We start from the raw sequence: 17,632 nt of genomic DNA, 5'->3' as shown, positions 1-17,632 counted from the left end.
TTCAGGTAAAATATCTTCAAAGGCCATAGGAAAAGATCTAGTACATCTGATGGATATGTCTAGAGACATATCTTTAGTCAATAGTGATAATGAAAACAGTATTATAAATGAGGAATCTGATGTAAATTCTATCATCAAAAATCAATCTGTTTTGCAATTAGAAGCTAATTTACATGCACAAAATATTAAAATAAATACTTTAGAAAATATTAATAAGAAATTACAGGATATGATTTCTGATTTTAAAGAAAAAGTTACATACCTGGAGAACCAAAATAAGTTAAACGAGTTGACCATAAACAATTTAAATAGGACCATTGAAAGTCAGAAATCAGTCACTGAAATGGCAAAAGCTGACATTGAATCGTACAATGATAGTATTAATAAAATAAATGAAAGTGACATAGAAACTATGATAGCAAATGAAGAGCTGTTTATTGCTAGCAATGAAAACATGAAAAATATTATACATAGTCTCAAGTCAGCCTTGGATCTACGTAACGAGGAGATAAAAAAATTAAAATCATCACTTTACGAGGAAACTATTCATAATAATAAATCTTTAGAAAAAGACATTGAAAGTAAGAAAACTGAAATTTCTATGCTAATTAAAGAAATTGAAACATTGAAAGAAGATAACATTACTGAAGTCAATAATTTTATAGTAACTAAAAATAATTTTTTGAATGTAGAACAACAACTTAAAACACAGCTAACGGAAGTTCAAAAGCTTAAAGATATAGAAATAGATAAACTTTCAAATAATGTAGCAAATTTAACAAGATGTAAAGAGGATTTAACTTCCGAATTGATGAAAAAACAACAAGATAAGGAAAATCTTGAAATTAAAGTAGACAATTTATCCCAAGAAATTCTTACTCTAAAAAAGCATAATAAAACTAAAGATAATATAATTACTGAAATGAAAAATGAAGAGAAAGCCGCACAAGAAAATTTTGCAAGAGTCTCTGTACAGTTACAAAATTTAATAAGATTACTCTCCGGAAAAATATTAGAAGTTCCGGAAATTATTGACAGTTTAGTATCCGCTTTTGGAACATTAACCGAAAATTTAACATCATTAGAAATTATTGCCTTGGATATAGTAAAAGAAAAAAACGATTTACGTGCTCTAGTTGATAACCATCAAACCATTATTATGAAATTAACATCTCAAATTGATGACCTTAACAATACCATAGATGTATTTTATAAGGATGGCGAATGCTTAAATAATATAATCGTTTCCAATCATAGTGAAACTAACAACGAGGATACACATCGAGATGTAAAATTAAATATGGATAATCTTGTGAATAAAATAAAAGTAACCCTAGAGTATCTTAATAACAATTTACAAAACAAAGCCTTGGAATTAAATAATCTAAAAATAGAATTTGAATCTAAGCTGACATCAACAAATACTAATAATTTACAACAAATTCATGAAATCACGAAAAACCGTAATTTAGTACTCACAACTGTAATAGAAAAAGTTACTGCTTTAGCTTCACAACTTGACATGGAAACTAGTTTATTAAGTGAGTTTAAAAACAATATTGAAAACGTGTCATGTGAACAAATAGCTTTGATTTTTGATTATATTGCTGATAATATACTATCATTAAATTCACAATATACCATGGAACGCGACAATATTCGGGAAATATTGACTGATGCAAAGAAAGAAATTCACAAACTCACCGAAGAAAACAGTAACTTGTTACTAGACATCTCTAATTTAGAAAAATGCAACTTTGATCTATCTGAGGAAATAAAGAATATTCAAAATGACGGTAAAGTATTGTCACAAAATTTAAACACAAGTAATACGATTTTGACCGAATTACGAAATGATTTAATATCAAAGACTAATGAAATTGAAATCATAGAAAACAAAGCTAAAGAATGGAAGGAAAAATTCAGAGAGAACGAACTAACCATGATAAATCAAATAAAAACTCTAGAACTAGAAAAATCGGAACTCAAAACAAAATGCTTAGAGTTACAGATGCAATCCATTCCAATCACACAAAGTAATTTTGTAAATAGGAATCAAATGAATATTTCAAAACGTCTATTAACTTCTCCTCCTAGCCTTTTAACAATTTGTTGCGATATTCTGTCGCAACAAATTATTGGTTATATTCAAGTTGAAAACGATAATTTAGAAAGTTCCTCGAGTACTAGTACAGATTTAAAATATATTTGTCAATGCACAAAGTTGTCGGCAGATTTAACTTTGTTACATGCAGAAAATAGTAATCTGAGAAGCCGAATTCAAGAGTTAGAAATTGCAAACAATTATCTTCTTAAAGATCAAAACGAGGTCCAAAAAGAGGTACAGTTACTTTTAGAAAATACACAAGAATTACAAAAAAAAGTAGTCAACCATCGCACTAACTTGTCCACATTAACCGCAACTACATACGCAGAGAATAAGTCTTTAACATCTCAAATAAAGTTCTTGCAACATCTCCACAATCGATTTCATAATGTATGTCAAAAAGATTTACCAGCCTTTAAAAATCAATTACAAAATTTGATGATATTACTGAAATCAGAAAATATACACAAACAAAACGAAAGTTTCAAACGATATTCCTTACCTAACACACTAGATATTACTTCTAAATTCAAAAACGAGTCTATTTTAGATGGTGATCTTTTAATGTTAGACACCAATATCACATTAACAACTTGTGATAACACTTTGGTTGGTAATGATCAAACATGCTTAGATGTTACTCAAATGTATGCTTGTAGTGAGGTAGCCTGTCAAACTAGCTTACTCGTAAATGACATAACCAAACACGATTTGTTACATTCTCAGATGGAAATGCAACCTTTTGAATATAAAAAAATATACGAATCATTAGAATCCCTTCAATATGAAAATAGTAAATTGCGTGACCTTGTGGATGAATATGCTTTAAATAAAAAATCTAATGTTCCTACGACTGATACAATTAGTAGTCCTTTTAAAATACAAAGTGAAGTAGTTTTTAACCAAAATGGTATTGATGTATGTTATAAATGTAACCATGAAGAAGACATTCGTACAATCTTAGAAAATCATAGAAAAGAAATTGATTTAAAGATGAGAATTATAAAAGAACTTGAATCTCAAAAACAAGATATTGAACAAAAATACCGTGATCTAGCTTTAGAATTACCGTCGACTGAAGTTCTTGTACAAAAATTAAGTATTTTAGAAAAGGAATCCTTTACTAAACAAAATGAAATAACGACGATTTCACAGACTTTAATAACCAAAAACAACGAATTAAAGCTTTTACAAGAGGAAAATGATTGTTTATCTAATCAGGTATTTGAAAGTATTTCTGAATTAGATGATCTTAAAAAAGATTATGATTCCCTTAAAGAAATTAATTCTAAACTTACCGAAAACTTATTATTATTAGAGACAAAAATAGCAGACTTTAATCATACTGAGAAAGAAATTACATGCACTCAGTGCAAATTAAAAAATGAAGTTATATTAAATTTAGAAAATAAGTTGGCATCAGAGTCGCATATAAAATTAAATCGCAGTTATAGCGATTCCGACAGTTCCTCACGATGTAACAAAATATGCAGTTTACAAAATGAATTGCATGCTGGTAAAGAAGATTGTATAGAATTAAAAGAAGAAGTTACTACTATAAAGAACCATTTAGATCGTAGCAACCTAACTATTGGTCATATGGACTTGGATGATAATATCGAAAATTCTCACATGTATTCCTATGATGATTTCGAAAGTATAAGTCCACAAGATATTAAATGCAATATGCCAGATATTACGGGCGAAGCTTTGGCAACGTTTACCATTGATAAAGAAAAGTGTCTTGTTTATTATGCTGAAATAACGGGAGCTGATAAAGAAAGTATTGCTTGTGATATAAAAGTAATAGATATCATGAAACTATTATATGATTATATAGAAATTAAACACGCTAATGAAGTCGAGAATTTAACGAATAAATTAAAAGACTTTGAAAATTCAAAGCATACTTTGCAAATTACTATTGATGAATTAAAAACGAAAAATTCAAGTATTGCAAAAGAATTACAAGAAAAAAATATCTACTTACAAACCATGGCCAATGTAGTTTCCCATGTGAGAAGTAATATTTCTGATTTGAGCGATGGAAACGAAATTGACATCCTTATTCAATTTAAAGACAATTTTTTGAAAGTAATTGATAGAGAATTCGGACTTTCTGGTACAACGGTTTTTGAAAATGCAGTACAACAACTGCATCAAAACCATGCTACTGAAATGGAAAAATTGAGAAATGATAACACTAAGTTAGACGATGACATTCAAGAAATTCTTAAAAACACGCAGACCGTCAACGAGAACTATGAAATATTAAAAACACAACTTGATGAAAAAGAAAAGGAATTTAATTTATTACAAAAGCAAAAAGAAAAAATACAAGATATTAACGCAGCTGTCACCCTAGATATTGTTAAAAGAGAAGAAGATCTTCGGAAGCAAATTGAAAAAGGTTTTCTTGAACTTGTTAATAGGAATATAATAAATGTAAAAATGAATTTCTCATTGCCAACGAATAAACTCATAGAACTATTATTTGAGCATGCGTTTAACAACACAAGCAATGAGTCGTTGCAAAAGGAACTCACTGCTGAAATAAATAAGTTGAAAACTATGTTAATCGAAAAAGAAAAAGATTTATGCAATATTACCAGAGATTGTACAGCAGTGAACGGACTAAATTACAAAATGCGGTTGGAACTATCAAAAAAAGAAGAAGATCTTAAAGTACAAATTTCTCAAGTAGAAAGTTTATCTACAAGCAATCTAAAGAAAGATGAAGTAATTGTTACCAATACCAAATTAATAAATGAATTAAGAGAGGAACTTACTGGATTAAAAGCAACCTTAATGACTAAAGAAACGGTAATATCGTCATTAGAAACTAAACTCGAAGATTACAATAAAAAAAATCTTGATGAAAATGAATCCAAGATTTCACAACTTCTCAAGTGTACGTCTGAATTACGAAATGAAATTGAGAAATTAAAATATATCAACGAAATTGTTGTAAAAGAAAAAGAAAAATATTCAATTGAATTGGATAAAGCGGGTGATGTAATCAAACAGAATAAGATTGATTTGGATAAGATGACAGAGGATATTTTGGTTTTAAAAGATACTATCAAGGAAAACTCAGCTACTACAGAAAAAATGAGAAGGGAATTTGAAACGTTGAGCCAGGCCAAAGAAAACTTGGCTGTGTTGATTAACCAGTTACAAGAGCAAATAAAAGAAAAATCTCAAAATTGTTCTCGTTTAGAAATGAATATAAAAACACACGAAAAAACTGCAGAAATTCAAAGCAGGATGATAATAAGGTAATATTTCTTAATACTGTTCTGCACGTTTGGACCATTTTACATAAAGATCACACTGTTAATACATTTATGGTCTCATTATTATTTTCGTATAAATTAATGAGGCTATTCCACCCAATTTTCGTCGCCTTCCTAGGTCTCTCGACAGTGTTTCCCTCAAACCTATCTATATTTTATGTATACCTAACAATATAGTGAATATTTTACGTATACCTAATAATATAGTGAAAAGTTCATAATATTAGTAGGAAAAGAATGTTATATTTTAACTCTGTACAGCTTAAAACGTTCGACGGATTTCAAATCATGGGGTATCATTCAGTAGCGTGCACAAGGTTTTTAACTAGGGTAGGCAGTACACGTACAAATTTTACAAAATGGAAAATTCGTCGTCCAATATAGGTTCGTAATGAATCCTCAGGGTATGCATTGCATTTATGCATCTATGAAGTGCACGCCATTGGTATCATTAGATTCGTCTTTAATCTGCGAGTGATTCACTGATGTTACTTCACTGTTTTTTCATTATTTTCACTCGGTTGTTTGGTTTTTTGATTCATTAATCAATTTTATGTTCTTGATTTTTAGACTACAAAAACAGAAAGAAATAGACGACAAAATGTCCTGTGAAAAGGACTTGAAACTGGAGGAAGTGATTCGCAAATGCAAATCGTTTGAGACTGAATGTGAAAAGTTGTCCAATGATTTGAAATCATCAACAGATGAAATTGTGAAATTGAAAAGTTCGAATTTGTTGTTAGAGGTAAACACTTATTTATTCACTTTTTCGTTCGTTTTCTTGTTTGTTAAACTTGTTGGTAACAGAAAAAATAATACATCTTCAAATGTTACTTCGCCGCTTTGATACTGCTGGTGTAGCAAGCAGAATGATTAAGCAAATATTTTTTTTTTAAGAAATATACTTTTATTAAGCCAACTATTTAATCAGATCCTTATTAATACCCCATATATACATATACTTTGGGGGTATACCTGGGTTCCCGGGGCCGACTTTGTATTGGCTATATCGATCTCCTATTAAAAAGTGAATGCACAATCAGCGACCAAAAAATGTCTCCACTTAATGACTGCCAAACACAACTTCTTTGCACTATTGAAGTAGTTTGCAAATTCAACCTTAAACTCAATCCCTAAGGTTGAATTTGCTCTGAATTTGGGATTTTATTGAATATTGGACTATATATAAAGGCCTTTAGGTTTAATTTTCTTTGCCAATAATTCTAAAACTGTCAAAGCAAAATAGGCCAGTTTTTAAGTGGAATTCTACATGATTGTGGAGTGGATGGTACTATTATACTATAATTGTACATGCGGCTTGCGTTTAATAAAAAATTTGAACTTATTGAGAGACATGCCTGTGGTTTCATGTGGCAGTTAACCACACTTACCTTGAGCTATTGAGGCTAATAGCCTCAATAGCTCAAGGTAAGTGTGGTTGGCCTCATCACCGAGGGGTGGTGGTTCGATCCCCGCCTCGTTGGTCTATTGTCGTATCCACTCCTAGCACAGTCTTTCCCGACTAGTTGGAGGGGAATGGCAATATTGGTCATATTATATAAAAAATAAAAATTTTAATAAAATAAATTCAACCGACTTTCAACTCGAAAAATAACCTAAACTGAAAAGAAAGAAATAACTTCTTACCTATGTGATACCTTCTGATCAGTTTGAAGGTGGTGCCAAGCCAGTGAAGTTTTAATTCAAGCCGTATAAATTACAAAATTTCTGTAGTTCTTTCAGAAACGGCTTTAATTAAAACATGACACTGGATTGGCACCGCCTTCAAACTGATATTGACGGAATTATCGCATAATAAAAAAAAAAAATAAAAAAAAACATACATACAGCCGAACGTAGAACCTCCTCCTTTTTGGAAGTCGGTTAAAAATGTGGCAAATATTCTATTAAAAAACGTATGCAATTGCCGTAGACTCGAGTAGCTGAATTAGAGGAGGAAGTTCAGATCGGCAAACGGCGCATTTCACTGGAAGCGACGGCGGAGACGGCCAGGCGCCGGCGACAGAGTATACACGACTCGAAGCGAATGATCGGTGACGACAGCGAAGGTGCGTATACGGTTATCATCATCATTATCAACCATATTCGGCTCACTGCTGAGCTCGAGTCTCCTCTCAAAGAACATGGATTAGGCGAATAGTCCACCACGCTGCCCCAATGCGGATTGACAGACTTCACACACGCATAGAATTAAGAAAATTCTCTGATATGTAGATTTCCTCATGATGTTTTTTCTTCACCATACACACCATATTTAATTTCTTAAAATGCCCACAACTGGCATACCCCGCATTCGGATCTACACCCTCCGGAATCGGAGGCAGAGGTCATATCTTTTATTTTCGGCTGGTGGGAGGCTTCGGTCGTGGCTAGTTACCACCCTACCGGCAAAGACGTACCGCCATGCCATTTAACATCCCGGTTGGATGTCGAATAGAAACCGAAAGGGGTGTGGGTTCATTCTCCTAACGAGTTAGCCCGCTTCTATCTTAGATTGTATCATGGACACATCGTGTGGGTTTGAATCCAGTCCAGGGCCCTCCAACTTTTCAGTTTTTTTTTTTTTTACAAAAAACAAAGTGTTATATAGTTAGGCACATAAATAGTCATCCTCATAAACTTGACGATAATCTTAATTCTCTGGGTGTGTGAGGTCTGCCAATCCGCATTGGGCCAGCGTGGTGGACTATTGGCCTAACCCCTCATTCTGAGAGGAGACTCGGGCTCAGTACTGAGCCGAATATGGGTTGATAAGGAGGGAGGTTTGGCCTTACGTTAAAACATGCTGATCTTACGTTATGGTACGATCATTATCGATAGCTAAATCTCTTGACACTGTATGTATAATATTGCAGATCACTCCTCATTGAAATCTCATCCGCTAACCCACGATTCGTTGATGGATGTGGACGGAGGCAGTTCCAACAGAAGTACTCCAGCTAAAACAGTTCAAGGGTGAGTGGTCGATTTTCTTTTTTTTTTTTAATAATATTTTCCATATAACTATCTTAATATATAAATGCGAAAAGTCATTCTTCTCGAAATCTGGGAAACTAGATAGATGAAATTTAGCAGGGAGGTAGTTTACAATTAATAGACGTCCGCTAAGAACGGATTTTGCAAGAGGGCCGGATTAAAGAGGTCTAAGGGTGGACAAAGTTGCAGGCGTCCGCTTGTTCTAAATAAAACAAATTTTTGGGGAAAAATTTATGTTTTATTTAGAACAAGCGGACGCTTTCAGTTTTATGTATGTACCTTTATTACAGTAATATTTTTCTAAAGGTTTCATTTAATTTTCAGTTTTGATGTGATCTAATTTATTATATATATTTTTTATTACAGACGCGACAGTTTCATTGCAAAGCATGATCAGGTGAGATTTTACACACTTTTTTCATTACCTACATTATATATATATAACACAACCTACCATTTGAATTCATTCAGTAGTTTCAGTGTAATGCCTGGTGAACAAACACGGACGGACAGACATAGAATGTATCCAATGTCTATTATCCATTAGTGTTTTTGTATAAAAAACAAGGTAGAATTCAAGAAGTTAAAATTGTAACAAACTTTCAAAAATTTAATTTTTTTTTAATTAGAAGTAATTTTGTTTCTCTAGTGCGTAATTTTGCTCGAGCTCATTTTTTTTTTTTATTTATTTGGACCACCAACAAAATTATATGAACACATACAAAATATTTTACAAATAAGGGTAGCATAACACATATAATTTTATTTATAGGTAGCCATAGCATGCAAAAAGTATAGGTCGTACGAATAATAGAAATTAAAATTGACAAATAGAAAGAAAAAAACAAAATATAAATTTGAATTTACACATTTTGACAAAAATCAAAAGAAAAAATTTAAAGGAGAACTTTAAAATTTTTAAATTATAAGTGGAGAGAGAATTACATATTTATGAGATGAAGAATGATTATGAGAGAATTACAATTATACATTTTACAAATTATGAATAAAAATTACAATTATTTATTACAATTTATAAGTAATGGTTTGTCCACAGGAGGAGGAGCTGTCCCGGTCTGGCAGCGTGACGGCAATCCGCCGCCGCCGCCAGAGCGTGCACGACTTGCACCGGAGCGTGCAGCTCGCGCCCGACCGCGGTAACCACTCGCATACTACCTCACTCATCATCATCATTAATAACCCATATTCGGCTCACTGTTGAGCACGAGTCTCCTGTCAGAACGAGAGGGGTTAGGCCAATAGTCCACCACTCTGGCTCAATGCGAATTGGCAGACTACACACACGCAGAGAATTAAGAAAATTCTCTGGTATGTCTAGTTTCCTCACAATGTTTTTCCTTCACTGTTTGTGACATGTGATATTTCATTTCTTAAGGGGTTATACTTGTAGTTAAATCTTAAAATCGTTCTCATATATGTATGTGTCGGTAATCTTACTTAACCACTAATGTTGTAGCAATCTTTATAAGGCAACCTAAGTCTTAAGAAAGTTGTTTCATATTTCAGTGAAGTCACTCAACTCAAAAAGCAGTTAGCGAGCTCTCAGAATGAGAGGGGTTAGGCCTTAGACAACCACGCTGGTCCAATGGAAATTGGCAGACTACTGACTGCGCCCATCAGTTCTGCCTCCCTAACCAAGTGACACGTCGACAATAGACCAAAGCGGCGGAATATTTGTCGTATCTTTTAAATACGGCCGGAAAAGACTGTATTAGTGCCTAATACAGTCTTTTTCCGGTCGTAAAACTCGAGAACGGCTGAACGGATTTATCTTATCTTGGTCTTGAAATGTTTGTGGTATAGGGAAAGTTTAAAAGGTGAGAACAATTTGATTAATTGCCGGGAAAACCATAAAAACGACCCTTTTCTATTTCCTATACAAACGTTTAAAAGTCAAGGGGTAGGATAGGGGTAGGGTAGGGTTAGGTTAGGGGTAGGGTAGGGGTAAGGAAGAATTGCACATAAGTCAAAGCGAAGCTTGACCGGGTCCGCTAGTTCTTTTATAAAAACAAATATATAATTATGTTATTTCTAGATTTCAAGTTTCCTGTTAAATTGGCTCCTACGTCAGCTCTACGTCGTCAGCGTCTACGTATGCATTGAATATGATAATAGCCTAGTGTAGAAGTTGAAAAGATCTTCAAAATTATACTCATTGAGTTTTTACACTTTTATAACAAGCGCTTCTAACTACAAACGCAACCAAACATGAAATATGGAGAATGACACGTCTTATTGACAGGTTGATCACGTGACCTATCGATGACGAATGTCATTCCCATACATTTTTTTTAGTTTTCGGAGCATAAGCGATTTTAGACAGAATTGATGTGTGACTAGGCTACAGGGCATATCTCCCAACAATCTTGGAGTAGTGTATAAGCATAAACAATGTGATTATTAAAATTTTAATTAGCTATTGATGAATTGAAGAAATAAATATATATATATATATCAATTAAGGATAAAAAAATATATCAATCATACATACTGAGGGACTACCTGAATAAATAAATAAATATGTAGTATTTATCGTCTTTATTGCAATTGAAATAGCTAATAGAGTGATTCGCAGTGTTATGTTCGCACAATACTTAGTTGCGATTTGAACAGTGTAAAGCACCATTTTCTGCTAAATGATCATCGTCATAATAGGTAGATTAAAATTCATTGAGTATCGACTTTATTTTTTTAGTATTTATTGTATTTAATTTCCTGTTGATTTGTAAAAAAGATCAATTTGTAAGTCAGTAGTAAGAAAATAGACTGAGCTTATTTGTTTGTAAAAACTAGAGGACCGTTGTTTTGTTGAATAATAAACATTCCATCAGTTTTATATACCAACGCGCAAAGATTTTATACTGTAGATATGTCACTAGCACATCGAATCTGAGTCAAAAGTGGCTAATTGTCTTAATTTCATTTAGTCGCATTGTAAACAATGAAATTTATTTAAACAAAACCTAAATATTGTCTACAATGTCGAGTTGTGTGTTCAAGAAGTGTAAAAACTATATACACATAAATATACTCATCATTATCAACCCATAATCGGGTCACTGCTGAGCTCGAGTCTCCTCTCAGAATGAGAGGGGTTAGGCCAATTATAGTCCACCACGCTGGCCCTATGCGAATTGGCAGACTTCACACGTAGATAATTTTCTTAATTTTCTGGTGTGCAGGTTTCCTCACGATGTTTTCCTTCACCGTTTGTGACACGTGATATTTAATTTCTTAAAATGCACACAACAGAAAAGTTGGAGGTGCATGCATCCGGATCGGATTCGAACCTACGCCCTCCGGAATCGGAGGCAGAGGTCACATCTACTAGGCTATCACGTATCCGTATCCGTACTAAATATACTCGTATAATCTAAATTAACACAAAATTATACATGTGTGTGCTCAGTGGGGTAATTAAATTCAGTTCACTTTTTGAGGTGATTTTGTAGACACTTAACATATCTAATAGTAGAAAATCTTTGCCAACACGCCTGTCAAACGCTGTCTGGTACATTTTACCACAATTATATTATTTTTTATAAGGGCAAAGGAACTTCCGAAAGTAGACAAACTATTAGAATTTTCTTTGGCCTAACTGTAGGTAAATAATATTTCTTTTATATACTTACACTTGTATGTTTTGTTTCAGATAACTCTCGTGAATCTTCACGAAATAATAGCTTTGAAAGGTCAGTAAAAAATGTATGAGTATGTTTAATATAGTAAGGGAGCCCAAGGCGATATTGGGATTTACTCGAGCGCGGCAAATGAACGTAAGAACCTAGCATGTTGTTGAGTATTTCCACCCTTGCATAAGGCGTTGTGTTTATGGTGTCTTAATATTGAAAATAATATATTAAACCGTGTGGTTGGGATAAAATATAGCCTATAGCAATCAGGGCATAGTGTAGCTTCCCAACAATGAAAGATTTTTCAAATTGGTTAAGTAGTTTCAGAGCCTATTCAATGAAGAAGGATTCTAAGGTTAAATAACATAGCGAGGGCCTATACTTGTGGTTAAATCTTGAAATCCTTTGCTTGTATGTCTGTACGATTATGTATCGATAATCTTATTTAATCACTAATGTTGTAGCAATCTTTGTCAGGCAACCTAAAGGTAGCTTTCGGTTCTTGGCGACCGCGACCTGCGACCTCGCACGACCTATGACCACTGTTTAGTATGAATTTATACGGAGCACTAAACAAATCCCGAGACCGCGTCGCGCAACCGCCTTTGTTTAGTGCTACATAAAAATTCATACTAAGCAGTTGGTCGCACCTGGTTGCGGTCGCCAAGCCTTAAGGTAGCAAACCGGTAGGTAGGTAACCTTAAGGCTTAGAAAGTTGTTTCATATTTCAGTGAAGTTACTCAACTGAAAAAGCAGTTAGCGTGCTGTCAGAAGGAACTGGAGGAGCTGAAGGAGAAGTATCAAGAATTGGACGAGGAGTGCGAGACTTGTGCACAGTACTTCCGCGAAAGGGACGAGCAGTGCTTGAAATTGAAGAAGGAGAAGAAAGAATTGGAGGTTGGCTTTTTTTTTAATTGAGTGAGATGACATGTGTACTTTGTTACACCAAAAATTTGTAGGGTTTTTTTATACCCCTTTATCATAACTGTTTATAAAGTATGTAGCTATTCTTTCTTCTAAGAAACTTTCAATAAAAATTCTCAACACGGAGTTAAGAAGTTACATCCTGTGCATCATCAGAAAGCAATTTTTAATACTAGACACCCAGATTGAGCTCTAAAAACACCATTGTGAGCTAGTGAGTTGAAAGCCTTTTTAAAGTAACACTTCTTTACGCTTGACTGGAAATGGAGAGTTCCACAGTTTTCCTGGGAGTGACCTTGGATTGTAAACTTCAGTTGGGTGCTCGTATAGAAAAACTGCCTGGTCTGGTTAATTTTGATTTTGATTTTTTGACTTGCAAGCAGCTGGAAGCAGGGTTACCGTTACGTTACTAAAAGTGTAATCTGGCGAGGCGAATGGAAGTTGATAGCGAGAGTTAAAGAAGTTTTGCTTTAGTTTTGTGAGCACACTCGTTTTATTTTTTGCAGACAAATTTAGCAGAATTGCAAGCCAAGCTCAGCAGTGGTGTCAGTGCAGTGGGCAACCACGTGAGCAAACCCAGTTTTGCGCACGCAGCAGTCAATACTGATGAAGGTTGGTCTGTTTTACATAATGATTTAAATCTGTACACGTATACAGGGTGCTCGGGAGAATTTTCCATAACTTCAAGGTATTAACGAGACCCCTTATAGGAACCGAACTGGTTAACTAAGGTTTTTTTTTAACTACAAAAATAAAAAAAAAATATGTTTCATACAAAGTAATTCAAATAATACCGACTATCCATGTCACACACGTCTTTAGGTAACAAAGTGACAACTTTGCATTTTAAAACATAAATACGTCATTATTATAAGGATACGTATAAGGGGCACATTTTAAGATCTATTTACAAAAGAAATATTATTTACACTGAAAATATTCATTTTAGAACACATGTTCCTTTAATATTTTAAATTAATTTATGATAAAGAATAAAACCCTGGAGGATCCTGCATAATAGAACCGAGATAGCCCAGTGAATTTGACCTCTGCCTCCGATTCTGGAGTGTGTGGGTTCGAATTCGGTCAAACAACAAATTTTCAGTTGTGTATCAATTTTCATTTTAAGATATTAAATATCACGTCTCAAACGGTGAAGAAAATCATTGTGAGGAAACCTGCATACCAGAGAATTTTCTTAATTCTCTACGTGTGTGAAGTCTGCCAATTAGTTAATATTAACCTTATTTACCCGAATGTCTCATAAAAATCAATTATTCAAACCAACGACGATCATTGACGGCCTCCGTGGCGCAGTGGTATGCGCGGTCGATTTACAAGACGGAGGTCCTGGATTCGATCCCCGGCTGGGCAGATTGAGATTTTCTTAATTTGTCCAGGTCTGGCTGGTGGGAGGCTTCGGCCGTGGCTAGTTACCACCCTACCGGCAAAGACGTACCGCCAAGCGATTTAGCGTCCCGGTACGATGCCGTGTAGAAACCGAAAGGGGTGTGGATTTTCATCCTCCTCCTAAACCTAACAAGTTAGCCCGCTTCCATCTTAGACTGCATCATCACTTACCATCAGGTGAGATTGTAGTCAAGGGCTAACTTAAAAAAAAAAACCAAGTCATCATCCCCATGATGTCTATTTGAGTGCATTAAATGCTTATTTGCTAATTGTGTAACTCTTATTGCCTCAGACTGGGCGAACCTGCACTCCGTCGTAGTGGACAGGATGTCCTACGACGTGGAGGTGGAGAAAAACAGGAAATTGATGAAAACCATCGAAGAGCTGCGCTTCAAGAAACAGGACCTTAAGTTGACTTTGGCCAAAATGCAGAAGGCTTTGGACAAACATTCCGGCAAAGACAGGTAACTTGTCAAGGTTGATTCATTATCATCATCATCATCAACCCATATTCGGCTCACTCCTGAGCTCAGCACTACAGTAAACCTCATACAAATAGAGCGTTTGAAAAATATTAGTTAACAATTAGTTCGACGTTTAGTACATCAAGGGTATTAGTTACGTCATAAAATGGACGACAGCGTTTTTGACGTTTGGAAAATTTGAAAAAATACGTGATATTTAAATTAAGTTAAAAGAAACCCTTAACTTTTATTTATTAATATCGATATATTTCGGATTAATATATAGAATATTAAACCGAAATATATCGATATCAATAAATAAAAGTTAAACGGTGAAGAAAAACATTGTGAGGAAACCTAAGCATACCAGAGAATTTTCTTAATTCTCTACGTGTGTGAAGTCTGTACTAAATATATTGAATTGATTGATAATGAGTCAAGTACCCTATTCGGCAGAGAGTTGGAGACGGCGCTGGCGTCGCTGGCGGCGTGCGAGCGCGAGCTGGCGCAGCTGCGGCAGCGCTGCCAGGAGCTGGACGAGGAGTGCGAGACGTGCGCCGCCTACCTGCGCGAGCGCGACGAGCAGTGCCGCGCGCTCAGAGAGGCCAAGGCTGCGCTCGAGGTACAGTCAGCGCCGCACGTAGGCGTATCTAGGATTGTTTGCTGAGACCTGGCCCCTGACATTCCGCTGAGGACAGTCGTCACTCAATATAGAAATTTCGTTTATGGGGACGCTGGCCTCTGGCTGTATTTTGGCGCCCATCTTATCATATATCTTATATCGGTAGACCCCCCCCCCCCCCCCCCCGCCCCCTATATACGCCTATGGAGCCGCATCGCAAAGATTTCACCGTATCAGCTTGCACACTATCGGGATAAAAAGCCAAAAATACCAAATTTCAACTAATTCGGTTCAGTAGTTGAGGCGTGAAAGAGTAACAAACATTCATATCATCAAAATCATCAGGTATCGCAAATCTCGGGAAACCATGGATTTTTTCGGGATAAAAAGTAGCTTATGTGTTAATCCAGAGTAAAATCCATTTTCATTCCAAATTTTAGCCAAATCGCTTAGTAGTAGCGGCGTTATAGAGTAACAAACATCCAAACATACATCCAAACATCCATACAAACTTTAAGGTTTATACAGGGTGATTCGGTCTTTAGTGCGAATATTTTTTTTCGTGGTTCTGTATCATTAATAGAACATAAATCTACAAACAGTTCGATACATTTTATGTAATTTTTTTTTATCAATTTATGTCTCAGAAATAACAAAATAATGGACACATTACCAAACAAACTGCGCAAATGCTGGCGGCACTTTGCAAGACGCCGACAAAGAAATACCGGCCGTAGGCATATCGCTTCGGCTTCGGCTGACGGGGGCGGCAGAGGTGAGGGGATCGAAAAATCCCTGAGGACGCCTACCGAATTGCCGATGGGCGACCAGTGACAGACAATCTGCCGTCGCGTGCGCATTTAAGTTACCTAATTAATAAATCGCATGTGCAAGCCACTATGTCGGGATTTTCAAATCGCGAATATTACGAAATGATGCGACTGTATTGTGTTCCTAGGCTACGAGCTCAAGGAATCCTGAACCCCGCAGTGCCTAATGACAGGAACAAGTGTTTTAAATAAACTAATTTATTAAAACGTGTTCGGTTGTGCCTTGAAAGGAATGGACTTCATTTCGAACAATTGTTAAAATACAGTGATTAACATTTTAAAATTAACAAAAACAAACTTAGTAAGTAGATATCATTGATTAATGTAAATAAGCTGATTACAATTTTTTAAATACGTCTTTAATGCAAAAGTTTGCGTAATAATAATCATCATTTGTATTTCATTATTTCAATCGAAAGTTCATAGTTTTTATTATTATTACGCATGCACTTCAGGCATTATTGATGGTCCTAAGCCCAATAAAGTATGAAGAGAATATCGGTACTCAGCTCAAAAGTGATGACCTTTAATTATTATAAAAAATAATAGGTATCAAACAAAAATAAAATAAACGCACAAAGGTCAACGGCCCTCGGCGCGGGTGCTCGCTAACGTAGTACCTACCAGCTGATTTTGTAGTTGCCTATTACCTAGTACAGCGATAGGGTGACCCTCAAATTCTGTTTAAACGTAAATAACTTTAGTTAACGATAACTTTGTTATTTTTGAGTAAAAAAAAAAAGAAAAAATACGTGTTCATTAAATTTTGTTTATGTACAAAATATAAAAATATATGTACTAAAAAAAAATTCTTCCTGTAATACTAGTAGGATTGCACAGACTAAAAAGTCTCGATCTATAGAGTATCAAGGGTTAATATGTAATGTCCCGCAGGCGAAGCTGCTGGAGCGCGGCGAGGCGGAGGGTGCGTCAACGGGGCTGCGGCGGCGGCGGCAGGTGCTGCACGACCAGCGCCGGACGTCGGCCGCCACCAGCGACGTCGCCACCGACACTAGCGACGGTAGCTTAGCTTTCATCAGCTTTATCCATCATCACCACCATCAACACCATCAACACCACCATCATCACCGTCATCACCACCATCACCGCCATCACCACCATCACTTTCATCACCACCATCATCATCATCATTATCAACCCATATTCGGCTCGCTGCAGAGGTTAGGCCGATAGACCACCACGCTGGCCCAACGCGGATTGGCAGACTTCACACACGCAGATAATAAAGAAAATTCTCTGGTATGCAGGTTTCCTCACGATGCTTTTCCTTCACTGTTTGAGACACGTGATATGTAATTTCTTAAATTG

General features: G+C 35.3%; 1 protein-coding gene across 2 annotated transcripts in view; it reads left to right on the top strand.

Annotated features, from left to right (window-relative positions):
- The window catches only part of LOC112054356 (kinesin-related protein 4), a 38,564-nt gene that overhangs the window by 17,433 nt on the left and 3,499 nt on the right, over positions 1 to 17,632 (top strand). The window contains exons 14-25 of one of the 2 annotated variants that reach the window (XM_024094125.2): positions 6 to 5,385; positions 5,974 to 6,148; positions 7,337 to 7,472; positions 8,280 to 8,379; positions 8,767 to 8,797; positions 9,458 to 9,557; positions 12,074 to 12,113; positions 12,785 to 12,950; positions 13,484 to 13,589; positions 14,680 to 14,851; positions 15,308 to 15,473; positions 17,198 to 17,324. In XM_024094125.2, coding sequence (XP_023949893.2) covers positions 6 to 5,385; positions 5,974 to 6,148; positions 7,337 to 7,472; positions 8,280 to 8,379; positions 8,767 to 8,797; positions 9,458 to 9,557; positions 12,074 to 12,113; positions 12,785 to 12,950; positions 13,484 to 13,589; positions 14,680 to 14,851; positions 15,308 to 15,473; positions 17,198 to 17,324 — 6,699 coding nt within the window. Of the gene's footprint in view, positions 1 to 5; positions 5,386 to 5,973; positions 6,149 to 7,336; positions 7,473 to 8,279; positions 8,380 to 8,766; positions 8,798 to 9,457; positions 9,558 to 9,927; positions 10,289 to 12,073; positions 12,114 to 12,784; positions 12,951 to 13,483; positions 13,590 to 14,679; positions 14,852 to 15,307; positions 15,474 to 17,197; positions 17,325 to 17,632 lie in introns of those variants that run through there. The other variant, XM_052882152.1, reaches the window with a different exon arrangement.

Source organism: Bicyclus anynana, chromosome 6 (genome assembly GCF_947172395.1).
Source record: "Bicyclus anynana chromosome 6, ilBicAnyn1.1, whole genome shotgun sequence".
NCBI lineage: Eukaryota > Metazoa > Arthropoda > Insecta > Lepidoptera > Nymphalidae > Bicyclus > Bicyclus anynana.
This window is presented reverse-complemented; position numbering and strand designations above follow the sequence as displayed.